This window comes from Myotis lucifugus, unplaced genomic scaffold (genome assembly GCF_000147115.1).
Source record: "Myotis lucifugus unplaced genomic scaffold, Myoluc2.0 scaffold_2243, whole genome shotgun sequence".
Taxonomy (NCBI): Eukaryota; Metazoa; Chordata; class Mammalia; order Chiroptera; family Vespertilionidae; genus Myotis; species Myotis lucifugus.
In genome coordinates this window covers 9,971-25,494 of record NW_005873291.1, presented here as the reverse complement: position 1 = coordinate 25,494, position 15,524 = coordinate 9,971, and the positions used below count along the sequence as shown (strand labels likewise).

The 15,524-nt window shown below is 53.5% G+C and overlaps 1 protein-coding gene across 3 annotated transcripts; it reads left to right on the top strand.

The window, feature by feature from the left end:
* Positions 1-6,187: 6,187 nt before the first annotated feature.
* LOC102435420 (cytoplasmic protein NCK2-like) lies at positions 6,188-12,205 on the top strand. Of its 3 annotated transcripts, none has more exons than XM_023748986.1 (2): positions 6,188-6,425; positions 12,135-12,205. In XM_023748986.1, the coding sequence occupies exons 1-2, from the start codon at positions 6,200-6,202 to the stop codon at positions 12,167-12,169; spliced, it is 261 nt and encodes an 86-aa protein (XP_023604754.1). In that variant the 5' UTR covers positions 6,188-6,199; the 3' UTR covers positions 12,170-12,205. The 3 variants fall into 3 exon arrangements, with proteins under 3 accessions (XP_023604754.1, XP_023604753.1, XP_023604755.1); XM_023748985.1 differs by lacking the exon at positions 12,135-12,205 and adding an exon at positions 9,766-9,824; XM_023748987.1 differs by lacking the exon at positions 12,135-12,205 and adding an exon at positions 7,179-7,232.
* Positions 12,206-15,524: the final 3,319 nt, after the last annotated feature.

Sequence of the window (15,524 nt, the reverse complement as noted above, 5' to 3'; positions counted from 1 at the left end):
GCTGTGAATCGCTGGTGAGCTAACGTGACGACTGCTGTCTCGGGTGCTGGGGATGCTGGTCTCCCGTCCGCATCATGCACCCCGGGCACTCCGAGGGCAGCGTGGCTGGCCCACCCTCTGGAGAAGACGGGTGCTGAGCCAGCGCTCAGGGCTGCACGGGTGAACCTGGGTGCGCAGGGAAGTGGAAAGACAGCTTAATGAGCTTCCTCGGAGCTGGAACAGCCGCGGGGCTCCAGCGCGTGTCCTGCTTACGTGGTGCGAGTGGTGGCATGCCTGGGAAAAGCCACCACAGGATGCCACAGGTTCCTGCCAACGCCTGTCACCCTCCTGGGCATCTGGCACGTCTTTTATCTACAACACAACTTGAAACTTTAATAAAGAGTTTATACGGTATTTTAGTTGCTTCTGAGGCTGCTTTGTTGAGGCCTCCTAATGCAAATGCACTATTTTTAAATATTTGCAAATAAACAACAAGAGGGGGAGCCTTGTAATGAATGAGGAAGCGCTCCTAGGAAGTATTCCTTTTCTGGGCTGGCCATGGCGTCATCCCTCACTCATTGGTTTCCTGTGGCCGCCACAGCAACTTGCCACAAACTCAGAGTCTCCGAGGAGCTGCGCCTTCGCCTCGGGCTTGCGTCACGGCGAGCACACACCTGGCCCGTCCCGGGCACCAGGAACCTGCTGCCCAGAGGACTGTGCAGTGTGGGGGGAGCCTAGTGAATCCTGACTGAATGAGGAAGGGTCCCTGGGACACAGCCCACCTGCATGGCACAGTGTGCTGCAGTGCGGGTGTCGGTAAGGACCCTGGGACACAGCCCACCTGCATGGCACAGTGTGCTGCAGCGCGGGTGTCGGTAAGGACCCTGGGACACAGCCCACCTGCATGGCACAGTTGCTGCAGCGCAGGTGTCGGTAACGACCCTGGGACACAGCCCACCTGCATGGCACAGTGTGCTGCAGTGCGGGTGTCGGTAAGAACCCTGGGACACAGCCCACCTGCATGGCACAGTGTGCTGCAGCGCGGGTGTCGGTAAGGACCCTGGGACACAGCCCACCTGCATGGCACAGTTGCTGCAGTGCGGGTGTCAGTAACGACCCTGGGACACAGCCCACCTGCATGGCACAGTGTGCTGCAGTGCGGGTGTCGGTAACGACCATGGGACACAGCCCACCTGCATGGCACAGTGTGCTGCAGTGCGGGTGTCGGTAACGACCATGGGACACAGCCCACCTGCATGGCACAGTTGCTGCAGCGCGGGTGTCAGTAATGACCGTGGCTCCCACCCTGCGCCCTCTGTGCTGCTGTGTGCACGGCTTCCTCCTGGCTCCTGCGTGAGGGCTGTCACTGCCCCTGTTATGGAGGAGGCAGCGGGGCCAAGGCCGGATGCAGGGACTCTGGCGGGTCCGGCGGGTCGGGTGACACTGAGCCCCACCCTCTGAGATACTGCGTCGTCGCGTCTCCTGAGCACCTGGGAGGCTGGGCAGGGGACCGGTATTCCGCTTCCCGGAAGAAGCTGGAGTCCAGGGTGGACACACGGGTCAGCTGAGCGTTGAGTCCCAGATTCTTGACTCAGGTCCTCTCTTTGCCATTATGGCCGAGTGGTTCAGCTTGACCCCGAGACCTCTGTGGAAATGCCTGTGACCGTGTCTGGATGTTGTGGGAACACAGGCTGTCACGAGGAGCAGGGAACCCAGCGGATGCAGTTCACAGGATCATGTTTAGGAAGAAAATCGGACCTAGAAGCAGTTCCCCAGGTCTCGGGGGGACCTGCACGCTTGCCCCAGAGGGGCCTCCGCCGGCCTGCCCAGCCCTGTTGGCAACGAGAAGAAGGACTCAGTGTTGGCCGGGATGCAGGGCTGGTGTGGGGCGAGGTGGGGGTGCTTTACTGCACATTGAAATGGCTTTAATGAGGAAACATCCAGAAATACATCCTGTTTACTCTTTTTTTTTTTTTAAATATATTCCACTGATCTTCCACAGAGAGGAAGGGAGAGGGATAGAGAGCTAGAAACATCGATGAGAGAGAAACATCGATCAGCTGCCTCCTGCACACTCCCTAGTAGGGATGTGCCCGCAACCAAGGTACATGCCCTTGACCAGAATCGAACCTGGGACCCTTGAGTCCGCAGGCTGACACTCTATCCACTGAGCCAAACCAGTTAGGGCCTGTTTACTCTTTAAGTTACTCCCAGGAGTCTGTATCCATTCTGCTTAGTGATCCCACCTGGTTCCTGCCTACACCTTGGCAGCCCTTCAGCAGCCCCTGCTTCATGGCCCCTGCATTTATTTGCCCCCTTCCCACCGGACGCTCTTCTTTCCCACATGCCCGGGCCCCTGAGGGCAGTGGCCTGGCGTTGGCAGCAGGAGCCTTGGGGCAGCTGTCCTGGGCCACAGCTCTGCTCCTGAGAACGGTGATGCGTCCTGGTTGGCCAAGGAGGGCGCGCCTCCAACCAGTCTTCTTCGATAAGGGTTTGGGGGAAGTGTGGGATCAGGTATTAGTTGAATTTCAGAAGCGAAAGTGTTCGTGGATTGGTTGACCGTCAACCATGTCCTCATGATTTTTCAATGGGGTGCTGTGATTGGCTGACAGTCAGCAGAGCTGGAGCGAGTGGTATTTGGTGGACCTGATGGGGGGAGAGAGCTGTTGATGGTAGCCTTCCACAGTGCTGAGTAAGCGCTTGATGGGCTGGCTGCAGTGCAGTGAGGCGGCTGTTGATGGGCCGGATGCAGTGCAGTGAGGTGGCTGTTGATCGGCCGGCTGCAGTGCAGTGAGGCGGCTGTTGATGGGCCGGATGCAGTGCAGTGAGCTGGCTGTTGATCGGCTGGCCCCTGAAGCTTTTACTTTGACTGGAAGCTGTCACAAGTCCACTAGAATAGGGTTAAACCCACTGCTATAGCTAAGGAGCACCAGCCGTTGCCTAGGAACTTTGTGCTTTCACTGACCTAGAATCCTAGGTTTCCTGGGTTGGAATAAGTCTATCAAATCACAGGCCACACATTGGACCCTCACCCACCCACCCGCCCAGAGTGAGCACCAGAGCCAGGTTTGGGAGCCGATGGACCTGGGCTACAGCCCTGACTCTCATTTAACAAGTCACTCAGTCTCTGTGACCCTGTCTCCTGAAGGGCACCCCCACCCTCCGAAACGGGGAGTTGTGTTGACTAAGTGACTGAGTTCATGTGTGTCAGGTTCCGGCTTACGCTCACATTTACTTTTGTAAACCGGACATTTGAGGGGTCATTCCAGCCCCGGGTCTGGTGACCAGGCATGCAGCCCGTGACTCAGGTCCCTGCTCCGGCCGTCAGGGTTACGGGGTTGTAACATCCGAGCGCAGGCTCGCTCCTGGAGGTGCTGCTCGTTGCTCTGGGGGAGCCCAGGCACCCGCATTCTTCAAGCTCCCGTATGATGTCCCCGGTGCACTGCAGTGGCCACGCAAGCCAGCTCCGCACCCAAAGTCTTGCAGGAGATGAACACGTTCCTTTGATTGGTCTTAAGCGCTGTGCTTTTCTTGTTAAAAACTCTTCTGAAAATTGTGGAGTTAAGAAAAAACCTGATTTAAATGGGATATTCTCTGAGTCCCATTCCTATTATTGCTCTCATTATTATTAAAAGACAAAAACAAACAAAACTACCTTATGACTTTCAAAATCTAAACCGACAGGAAGCCGGGTCATGATGGAGACAGCGGTGGGCTTGGGCTCCAGAAGCAAGTCAGAGTTGTCTGCCTAAAGGACACGAGCATGGTGCGAGCTCCGTCCTGTTGGTTGGTGTACATTATGCATACATTTTATTAAACACTAGAGGCCCAGTGCACGAGATTCATGCACCTGTGCCCTCTCGCAGTCCAGGAGTCCTCAGGGGATGTCTGGCTGACAGCTTAGGCCCCTAAGCCCTCAGTCAGACATCCTTAGCGCTGCCGCGGAGGCAGGAGAGGCTACCGCCACTGCACTCGCTGCTGAGCCCAGCTTCTGGCTGAGCAGCACTCGCCCTGTGGGAGCGCACTGACCATGGGGGCAGCTCCTGCATTGAGCGTCTGCCCCCTGGCTGTCATTGCGCATCATAGCAACCTGTCGCTCTGCTGTTCAGTCGATTTGCATATTAGCCTTTTATTACATAGGATTGCCTCCTTCCCAAAAGGTTTATTATCTCTAAGTTTTGAACTTTATTTATAACAGAGGAGACTGTGCATTCCTTGTAAACTTCTACAGCATCTGGTAGAAAGCGTCGTGTTATCTAACATCGTCTTCATGCCTCCGATGCATCAAAGTGCACAGGTTGCCTCCCTATAACGGGAACTCCTTTTTGTCAGAGAGGAACAGGGTTTTAGTTAGTGGTCTTCCCACTATTTCTTTCTTTCTAGTTTTGAGGGAACTTCTAGTCAGTTGAAGGACTGCATATTGAATTTTTTTTTTTTTTTTAAATATATTTTTATTGATTTTTTACAGAGAGGAAGGGAGAGAGATAGAGAGTCAGAAACATCGATGAGAGAGAAACATCGACCAGCTGCCTCCCGCACACCTCCCACTGGGGATGTGCCCGCAACCAAGGTACATGCCCTTGACCGGAATCGAACCTGGGACCTTTCAGTCCGCAGGCTGACGCTTTCTAGTCAGTTGAAGGACTGCATATTGAATTTTCTTGCTGAAAAACAACTGGCCCGCATTGTACCTGAGAAGTGTGGTGCTGCTGAAACAGTTGATGCTTACACTCATCTTAGTCATGCAGGTGTCCCATTGCTCTTCTTACTTTCAGAATGGACTTTACTGCTCTGTGTATTCGTGGCTGTTAATTCACCTTTTACTTTGGAATCGTGTGTACACAGCTCACTCTTGGTGTTGCGCATTTTATGGGACTTGGAGTATCGGGGGGAGTTGTTTCCCTGAGCCAGGTCTCTGTGCTCTGCCAGTCCCCACCCCGCCCGCCTGCAGTTGGAATTGTTGGAGGAAAAGTTAGTCATGGCACTTGTAAAGCACTGCAGGGCGTACTATGCAGGGGCTACTGCATGGGAGTTTGGCAGGTGGGGTGTGGGGGGACTGAACTCAACTCCCGACCCAGGAAGGAGAAGGGGAGCCTGCAGCCTGGAGTAGGTGGGAGAGGGGCGTTCACAGCCCCGGGGAGAGGAAAGGGCACCTGGTTGAACGGACCAGCGGGACTTTTCCTGAAGGCGGCCGGGTGGTCAGGCTGAAGCTGGCTGAGGGGGCGGATTCTGGCTAAACCCGCGTAGGCTGATTCTTGTTAAAACTGAGCAACGCAAAGATGCATCTGGAAGTACGAGTCGCGGCTGGTTGGGGAAGGGGATCCAGAGGAGCCTGGCTGAATTTGGTAAAAGGAGCCTCTGTGGGGGAGAGACCTGGTGTGGCCTCCCGGGTGGTTTCTTTCACTTAGTAACACCGTCGAAGGCTTCTCCATGTGTTTCCAGGGCTCGGTAGCTCGTTTCTTTTTATCGCTGAGTATTATTCTGTTAGCTGGATGGACCACCGTTTATTTATCGGTTCATCTACTGAAGGACACCTTGATTGCTTCCAAACATTGGTGATTATGAACAAAGCTGCTATAGACATCCATGTGCAGGTTTCAAGAATAATTTCATGTTTATAAAAAAGTCGCAAAGGTAGTGCAAAGCATTCCTGTGTACCTGTCCCCTTCCGCCAGCTCTCCTGGTATTAACATCTTCTGTACCCACGGCACACCTGGCCATGGCACACCTGGCAGAGCTAAGCAAGTGACATTGGCACACCCCCGGTAACTGGACTTCATCTGAATGTCACCAGGGTTTCCCTCCTTTTCTTTTCTGTTTCAGGATCCGGTGCAGGAACCACGGTGCATTAGTACCACGTTTATTTTCATTTTAGTTTATAGGAAGAGCTCGAGTGTGTGTTTTATTAAATATATTCATAAAATTCAGCATATACTAAGGCAGGGGACATAAGCATCAGGTATAGGAGCTGGTGCTTAATCAGATGAACATATTAGTTATGAAATCGTTGCTTAGAACATTTTGGGGATCTGTTTTTGTCTTTGGCAAAGTGCGCAGGAGTCCCAGGGTCCCAAGTCAAGGTCTGGTTTTAAGGCTGCTGGTTCCAGACAGAAGCCCGAAGCTATGGAAGGAAGGCCGTGTTAGGGCTGAGTGCTGATGCTGGGAAAGTGTCCGGTTGGTCTCTGACGCGCTGTTCTGCCGCAGGGGGACCACATGAAAGATGACAGAGGAGGTCATCGTGATCGCCAAGTGGGACTACACGGCCCAGCAGGACCAGGAGCTGGACATCAAGAAGAACGAGCGCCTGTGGCTGCTGGACGACTCCAAGACATGGTGGCGGGTGCGCAACGCCGCCAACAGGACGGGCTACGTGCCGTCCAACTACGTGGAGAGGAAGAACAGCCTGAAGAAGGGCTCCCTGGTCAAGAACCTGAAGGACACGCTGGGTGAGTGCTCGCGGCCCGGGACCCAGGGTAGAGCGGGGAAGCCCGGTGGTGCTCTTTGAGGAGAGAGTGTTCATCATTTGTGTTTAAAAAAAAAAAAAAAGTTTGTTTTAAATGTTGACATCATTCTAGTTGTCTTTGTTTAAATCTCCGAGAAAGAAGAGACCGGATGGAGAGGTAGCACGTTTGTCATTTCCGTGAGATTCCCGAGTGTGGAGTCGGGTGTAAGCTGCACCCCCTGCTCCCCTCTGGCTCCCACCTGCGGGCGGGCCTGGAGGGCCGTCCCTCCCCCGGAAGTGCCCGCTCTGCTGTCGCCGCACAGATCTCCTCCCTGACGAGCCTGTCCATCCGCGCTGTGCACAGGGGAGGAGCGGGGAGGAGCACCTTGGACACGGGTGCCTTTCACCCACAGTCCTGGGCAGTTTAGCTCAGTCGGCAACGGGGCGAGCACCACTGTGATGTCCCAGGCCATCGGGGTCACCCAGGTGGGGACTGCTGGGGCTCAGCTCTGGTGGCGTCGGCCAGCTTTCTCCCCGCATCCTGTCTCTTCTCGGGGTCGGAGATGGGAGGGACCACCTTGAATCACCTGAAGTGAAGGGACCAGCCTTGCCTTTGTATTCTGTATGCATATCAGGCTTGCTTGCAGTGGTTATTGCTTCAGATTATGTGAAAAAGTATCTTTGAGGGCCTTTCTGAGAATAAGTGAACTGACCTGCCGTTAGACAAAGTGATCGTTGCCTCCTCCCGTGATCCCAGGTGGCTGTGTCTGAGGCTGCTGGTCATCGCTGGAGCCTGTGCTGTTGAAATAAGTCAGTATTACCACCCGTGCTATGTTTACTTGAGTTTTTCCTTTTTATCTCTAACAAGAGCATATTTTTTTCATTTAGGGGAGAGGGTGACAGGTGGAAAAACTGAGCATTATACACAGAATGCAGTGGGTATTGCAAAATATTTGTCTTTATTTTATGCAATCTTGAAAAGTCTCATTCTTCAAAACTGTGCAAAGCCTGCATTAACGGGCAGTGTTTTGTGCTGTGGATTAGGTTATGCCCGGGACTGGAGCGAGAAGCGGAACGCGGGCCTGTGTGGGTCACACCAGCTCGCCAGCTGTCTGAGATTCTGAGGCTGATAGAGAAACCCCTTTTTTCATGAGCAATCTGATTCTCTCCCACTAAACTGACAGCCCTTTGTCTTTGTTCTCCAAGCAAGGCACTGGAAAGAAACATTGTTGTCCTATGCTTATAACTTTTAATTAAAGAAATGTAGGCTGCACGAATAGGTAAAAACTTTAAAAGTGCCTGAGCTTAATTTTATTTATTTTTTCCAATTTCAGCTTTTCACCTACCAAAGTGCCTTTAAAAAATTTTTTTTTTGGATCTACTAAACATTGTAGACTTGTTTTGTCTTCCTTCTTATCCATTTTAAAAATATATATATTCTCAAGATTCTAGTGCAGAGCTAGGCCGGCGTGGCTCAGTGGTTGAGCATCAACCTATGAACCAGGAGGTCACAGTTTGATTCCCCATCAGGGCACATGCCTGGGTGACGGGCTTGATCCCCAGTAGGGGGTGTGCAGGAGGCAGCGATCAATGATTATCTCTCATCATTGATGTTTCTATCTCTCCCTCTCTCTTCCTCTCTGAAATCAATAAAATATATTAAACTTAAAAAAGAAAGAAAGAAAAAGATTCTAGCGCAGAATGAAATGCCCAGAAATGGAACGAAATGCCAGGAAGTAAAATAAGGCAAAGGAAGCCTTCTGAATTATCTAGAAATTCCCTTGAATCCTTGTTATTTTTTCCTTCAGTTTGTAGGAGAAGACAGAGCTTCAAATGGAAACTATTAACCACAGCTTTTGCCCAGTGTTTAGTTTTTCACGAGCCGTGATCAGAGCTGTGACCAGTGGAGCGAGCTAGTGTGCTGCGGAGGAGGCTGGCACCCCAGCCAGCCCTGGGGCTGGGGCTGGGGCTGGGGCTGGGGCTGGGGCTGGGGCTGGGGCAGGGGCTGGGGCTGGGGCTGGGGCTGGGGCTGGGGCTGGGGCTGGGGCTGGGCCCGCAGCCCCACCCCGACAGATGGCCACCCAGCTCTGCTGGAACACTGCTTCAAAGTCATCCAGTTCCATTTTTGGAGAACACAGATTGTTAGAAAGCTCTTCCTTAAATAGATTCAGAGCTTGCTTTTTGCTTTCTCCTGGGGCTCATCAGCCCTTGAGAGCTGTGCCAAGTGGGGGTGCCCTTCTGTGGAGGGAGAGCTCTCGGCAGGCTGTCCCCACAGGCACACGTGGCCTTGGACGCGTTGGTCCCCAGCAGAATATATTGTGAAAGTACACGTGACATTGTATCTGCAGCACCCGTACCTGTTAGCACCAGGTGACACGCAGAGTCTGAGGTCGCTGTTTCCACCCCGCAGAGCACTGCTCTCCTTGTCCTATGTCTTTCTGTTTGGATGGATCCATCATGCTCTCAGAACCCTGCTTTTGTTGGGCAAAGATCTTGTTGCCTCGGCATGAGTTTTTCCCTGCCATTAAGCAGTATCAGGGAGCAAGGGGCACCCCGACATTTGCCTGCCCTCGAGCAGTATGAGAGAGCAGGAGGCACCCCGACATTTCCCTGCCCTCGAGCAGTATCAGGGAGCAGGAGGCACCCCGGCATTTCCCTGCCTTTGAGCAGTATCAGGGAGCAGGAGGCACCCGGACAAGAATTCTTGTGGCAGAGAGAGACCTCCTTTGTCTCCACAGCCGGACGGGACAAGGCACTGAAGGGGGCACCCCCTCCTGCCTCCCAGGGGTCTCTTTGCTGGAAGAGATGGGAGCTAAAGTGCCCATGGCCGCCTGCTTCCTGGCTGTCTCCGGGTGCTGTCAGTGACAGTGCGTTCAGCTCGATGGTGCAGTCAGAGACTATCTCCTCTGTGTGTTAGAAGGGCGAGGACGACAGAAACGACACTGCATCGCTGAGCTTCCGGTAGCTCCTCGTGGTGGCCTCACATTGGTAGTTTTCCCTGCTGTGGAAACCTGCCTGCTTCCGAAACCCAGGCTGAGTCCCTGGCAGATGCCTGGCTTGGAACAATAGCGCCGGACTGGCCAGCAGTCACGGTGCCATAACTGCGGTTTATGTCTGTAATTGCCGGTCACTAACTCTGTCCAGGTCTCGCCTGCTTGCCTGTCCCCACCAGGTGTGTGGAAGCTGGTAGGAAGTTAACGTCATCCCCTGTCATGCTGGTTAGAGCGGCTTTGAGCAAGCAGCACCTTTGACAAGAAGATCTGTTAGGGAAGGGTGACCTTTCTTCCTTTTCTTTTAATAATTTTTAATCAAATAAAACAATCTGAGTTCTTGTTTGCACACAGGCAAGGCATTCACGTACTCTGGGTCTCCTCTCGTACCCACCTGAGGTCACCAACAGTCAGAGCTTCTCCGTGGGTAACGGAGGCTGGTGTGCGGAGGGTCCGGCTGCAGCTCTCAGCTCGCGTGCGGAGCCTGGTTTATGCAGTCACGGCCGACGTTTCACGGCGCTGCGCTGTGTCCTCAGGTGTGAGGAAGGGCCCGGAGGTCTTTTCACAGCCGTTCCTTCAGGCTAATGGAGAGCAGTTTTTGTATCACTTCATGGTAACAGCTGGAACCCACAACCCCAAAGGTTAACTCTTCCCCGTGGCTCAGCCCAGGTGCTGACCCGGTTACACAGAACGGCACACTTCCACCTGTCGCCTCTGCTCCCAGGCGCACGACCCGTGCGAAGCACATCCTTAGGCGTCGGAGCCGGAGGGAGTGAGCCGCCCGGTTTGCTGCTGGAGCACTTGTCCCGTGTGACACACCTAAGGCAGTGAGAACCCCGCAGGGGTGAGGACCCCCTCTGTGGCTCCGAGCCAGACTCCTCACCGCTGACCACTGTCACCCGGCCCTTGCCCTGCACTGGCTTGAGCTAAAGCCTTTGGACGAGGAGGGGTGGTCCCGTGGGGACATTCACACGGCTCTGGAGGCCCGTGGATGCTAGGATGGACTTCGGAGGGGCTGAGTGGCTTCCCCAGGACGCACTGCTAGTCACGGGGAGGAGACAGAGATGGGGCTTCCGCTGAAATGGAGGCTTTCACTACCCGGTGGACGTCAGGGTTCAGTGGCTGGGCATCGGCGAGGACTCTGGCAGCGACGGGCACTGAGATAACAAGTTTTCTATTTTAGAGCTGAAGCACTTATCAGTAAAACTTAAATGGGGTCCTGAGTGACACGGTGGTAACCACCAGGCCACGCTAGTTTCCTGATTTCAGTGGCTGTGCTGTGGTCCTTGCTGTGGAAATACACACTGTATTCACGTGATGGGACGCCGCGCCGGCACTTCCTGGAACGGCCGAGGGAAAGCAGTGCTGCTCTCGCAGTGTTTCATTCATTAAACCCACAGGCCAACGTCAGGGTGGCGTGGAGCCTTGCCGGATGTCGCGTGGCTTGTGGGGCACGTGTCTGCATGGCCACAGTGTTGCAGGGCCTTAAACGTGGCCTAAGCCTCTCGGAGCGCAGGGGCGCCCTGAGGATCTGCCACAATTGGACCTTAAACATGAGGATAACACCCGGTATAAACATGTCCAACTGGTTCTCCTTCGAATGGATTCCCCAGGGCTGGACCCAGAACATCTGCCATCACCTGCAGGTCTCTCCCTATCGCCAGCTCGCCCTCGAGGAAACCCCTGCTGTGGGACCAGCCCGACAGCGTGGAGCCGGTTCAGTCTACGCGTTCTGTTATCGGGCGACAGGGAGAGCGGGGTCAGAGCAGCGTCCTGGGCTCACAGCCTCCGGTTGGACGGGTGCAGGATCGTGGGTCTTTGCTGAGATTACGCGTGTCCTCAGCGGTAACCAGTGCTGCAGCCTGTGCCTGTGGCAGCCCCCGAATTTCAGTTGTGCCCTCCTCACTCTGTCCCTTGGAAACCCCTTCTAAGCCACGTCATTCCCCCCTGAGTGGCCTTGGCAAGCAATAACCAGAGGCTGTGAAATAGGGGTGCAGACATTCTGGGGGGTCAGCACGGCCTAACGGTGTGTTTGGGTCAGAACTGGGAGCCTGGCCGGCGCTGCTTCCTCTGTCGGGACATAAGGAAGCAGGCGGTCTAGCCCTGACTTTCTGAGGCTTGTCTGGGAAAGGACGCAGGCTCTATACGCAGACTCCTGCGAAATGGCACTGCCCTGCTGTTCCCCTGGGAACAGGCTGCCCCGCGTGCAGTTCAGGCCTCTTTGGTCTCCCAGGAAGCTGCGCAGCACGGCGGCGGGGGCACCCACGTTCAGATCCAGGCGTGGCCGCTTACCAGACGAGCGGCTTTGGCAGCTGTTGAGAGCTGAGCCTCTGTGAAGCGGTTAAGGGACACTTGTCCCGTGAGATTGGTGAGCCTCGAATGCGTTCATCACGTAAAGACTACTTGGGCTGAGTCGAGACTTGACGAGGAGGTGGGGCTTTAATTGCAGGAGCAGAACACACATGAGACCCTGAAGGACATGGAGCCTGCTGACTGGCATGCAGGGGGACGTTGGGGAGTCCTGAGTGACTGGGGTGCACCATACGGGGAAGGCCCTGACCACGAGGCCTGATGGCATTTGAAAAAAGAGCCCCCCGCAAAGGCTTCCCCCTGGTGGGGAGAGGAGCCCACCTTCAGGGTGGATGGCAGGATTCCGATCCTGCTGGCTTATGCATTCATTGGTTGCTTCTTGTATGTGTCTTGACTGGGCATCGAGCCCACAGCCTTGGCGTATCGGGATGGTGCTCTAAGCAAGTGAAGCCTGAATGAGTGACCAGCAGGATGACTGAGATTGAAGGAAGCAGGACGAGACACCGGGCCCTGAGCACAGACCTGCTTGAGTTGGAGGTGAGGGCAGGCCATTGAGTGAATGAATCCCAACTTCAGGAGACACAACATTTAGATTGTTGTCGTAATGTACTTCCTATGTTTAAGTGGCTTCTTGGCTTTTGGGCGTCTATACAAATGATTTTCCTGAGGCCTGCCGTAGAGACCCTACACTCGGAGCAGCTGTGGTGGGCCCAGCCAGGCTTTCAGTGTTTGTTTTGGCCCAGGGGTCCCTGCCCACTGTGGAGAGCTGTCACCATGGCCCTCCCTGGCAGGAAGCCCCGAGGCCCTGAGCCAGCCAGAGCCCAGGCTCCCAGGCTCCCCAGCCCACGTTCCCTGTAGAAGTGTGGCCCACACACCCTGAAGCCAAATGAAAGCTAACACAGCACAAAAATTCAAATCGAGACTCCCGAACTGATTGTATATGCATTTTTCCAGCGTGACCAGTAATAATGATTTCTCTCTGATTTTGCCAGATACTGTGCTGGGTGCCACATACATTTTTGTTTAATCTTCACAATAACCCTAAGAGGAACATAATCACTTTTCATGTGAAAAAAAGTTGAGACTCAGAGTTCAGTGCTGTGCCCAGGAGCACGCAGGAAGTGGCGGTGGGATTCCGACCGACCGGCGTGCCTGGCTGCAGCCTGCTGCTGGTCCTGCGGGGCCTGGGCTCCGCTCGCCTGGGGTGGGGGTGGCGCTGCTGGGCATTGATTCTGTGAACCAGTTAGCCCGGCGTCCACACCCGCAGCCGGCTGGGTTGCCGCACTTGCTGTGGCCCCTCCAACGCCAGGGCCAGCTCCTCCGCTGAGCATTGCTCTCCCTCCCCCATGGAGTCACTAATGACGTCGCCCGGTTCCTTCCGATTCAGGTGAGTGGGAGCCATTCATTAAATGACGCAGGATCTGCAAGTCCCGGGCGCATATCTCTTTTCTCGTAAATTGATTTTTACTTTGGTGCCGCTTTTGTCCACAGCGAACACACACTGTGGCTGCCGCGAGCACTGTTGTAGTCATCTTTGTCACGCAGGGTTTCTTTGTATGACAGGTTTCTGCACGCAGCTTTCTCAGAATCGCTATCTCTGAAGTGCCTGCATCCTAGACAGTCATGCATTTTAGACGGGCATACTTGTTTGTTTGTTTTAAAAAGGGGGAAGATTAAAAAAATCACCTATGATCTCATCACTCAGAATGCTTCTGTGTCTATAAGTCATTGTGTCTGTCTGCTCAGTGTTTATACACATATATAACCAAAATCGCGTTGCATGGGCAGGTGGCTCCCTGCTGTTATCAGTACAAGCTGCCCCGGGGCAGGGGGTCCAGAAAAGACCAGCCTTTCGGCAGGTGCCCGGCCCGACGTGCCGGGGAGGAGATGGAGTGAGCATGCTTGCACACGCTGCCTGGCTCACCAGATGCTCACGTGTTCTGTGCATTTTATAAACCATGTAAGAGGAGATACGAATCGTTAGGGTGCATCTGTCTTAGAAGAAGTTTGTTTTCCTGGGTTGAATGTTCTTCAAGAATAGGAAACTACTGTTAATCTTCTTGCAAGTCGCTTAAGCAAACTGTGTAAACTGAGTCACTCTCTAAGCAACCAGTTCTTTGTGTCAAAAAAGAAAAGAAGGCCACACCACTCCTCAATGACAGTTTGTATGTAACATGTAAGAAGAGTAAGATATCTCAATGTGATTTCTTTACTTGTTTATTTTTGCCTAACAAATATATGAAAAGGACCTTGGCAATTTCTAACCCTCATTAGGGTGTTATAACTGTTAATTAAAAAACTGGATTTCCTTCAGTCCATAGGCCGTCGCTCTATCCACTGAGCCAAACCAGCTAGGACTGGATTTCCTTATAAAAATTAAGACAGTTTTACTTTGAACTAAGAAAGATATGTGGCTACTAGTCACAGCTCTTCTAGCCCACATTTCAGCTCTGTGCTTGATACATTTAAAAGCAGGGCTTCATTACTTGATCTCATTTTCATTTAAACTTTCAGCTTCAGCAAATGATCTCTTCCACGTTAAGACAGGTACTCTGCGGTCTCAGAGTTGTATTTCCTTTCGTTCCCTGTTGTATAACCCACTGTTGTGTAGACGTGCATTGCATATCAGGTGATGATTTAGGATTCTGTCCTGTGAGCTCGTTCACAGGAGAAATGCTCTGCCAATGTATTGCCCACCTAACACGGAAACTTTTACAGTAACTGGTGCCAACCACCAAAGTGAACGTGGATTTGTTTTTGTATATCATAAGCGTCCAAGTATTTAGAACCAAAAATGTAAAACAGCTAACCACAGATTAGTGGGAGGATAATTAGAAAAGAGACAGAGTGTTAAAGAGAATACTAATGGGAGAAAAGCCCGGAGGGACTGGGAAATGGTGAGGGTCTGTGTCCCATAAGGTGAAGGGAAGGATGTGCAGGCTTATGTGGCTTCGTGAAACCACGTTGCTCTGTCCCTGGGCCGTGTGGTCCCCCTCGTGTCCTGGGGAAGGGCAGGGACCTCAGGTAACGTATTTCCCAGCACCTGGCATCTTGGTTGCTTATTAAAATTATCGTAAAGAGCATAGAAAACACCCTTTCCTGATGAGAGAGTTACTCAGAGCCTTCAGTTTTTGTTGTTTTGTTGTTCAATGTTCATTTTTGTTTTAAACTTTTTGGCAAGAACCACCGCAGCAGGCAGTGTCACGGTTTCCTTTGGCATCAGAACGGGTTTGAAGATGCCTTGGTTCCCGGGGATCGCTGACGCCCAGAGGCCCGTGGTCAGTCACTCGCGGAGAGCCTTGTTTTAGAATACAGAAACATGGACTCAAAGTGCCCAGAGACTCAAGTGAAACCCTCCTACCAGTGCAGGTGCTCACTGCGTTTCCCCACATGGCACGCTCTTTTTCAGACCGTCCATATGTCCCGAATGTTGCTTTTCTCTATTGCACGTTCCTGTGTGTCCCGTGGGGACAGGCATGGGGAGCACAGGGGTGTCCTGGCATGTGCTGTGTTGCTTGCTGCAAGGCTGGCACTGCTCCTGGTGCCTCCCCCCCTGAGCCACTGCCCATGCACCCTGCGCTGCATGGCGGGCAGCTGCCAGCTGCTGCAGACCATGGACAGCCGCTCCTTGGTGGGCTTAGGCGGGCGGGTGTTGCTCTGCACATCAGCCTACGTCTCCTCCAGTCGTCTTGTCTAGAAGTCAGTCCCCGTAACCAGCCCCTTCTGCTTCCAGTGCTTTCTCCCACCATAGCTCACCACTGCCCTCTCTGCTCCTGGGCGCAGGGTCGGTGAACACCCTGGGT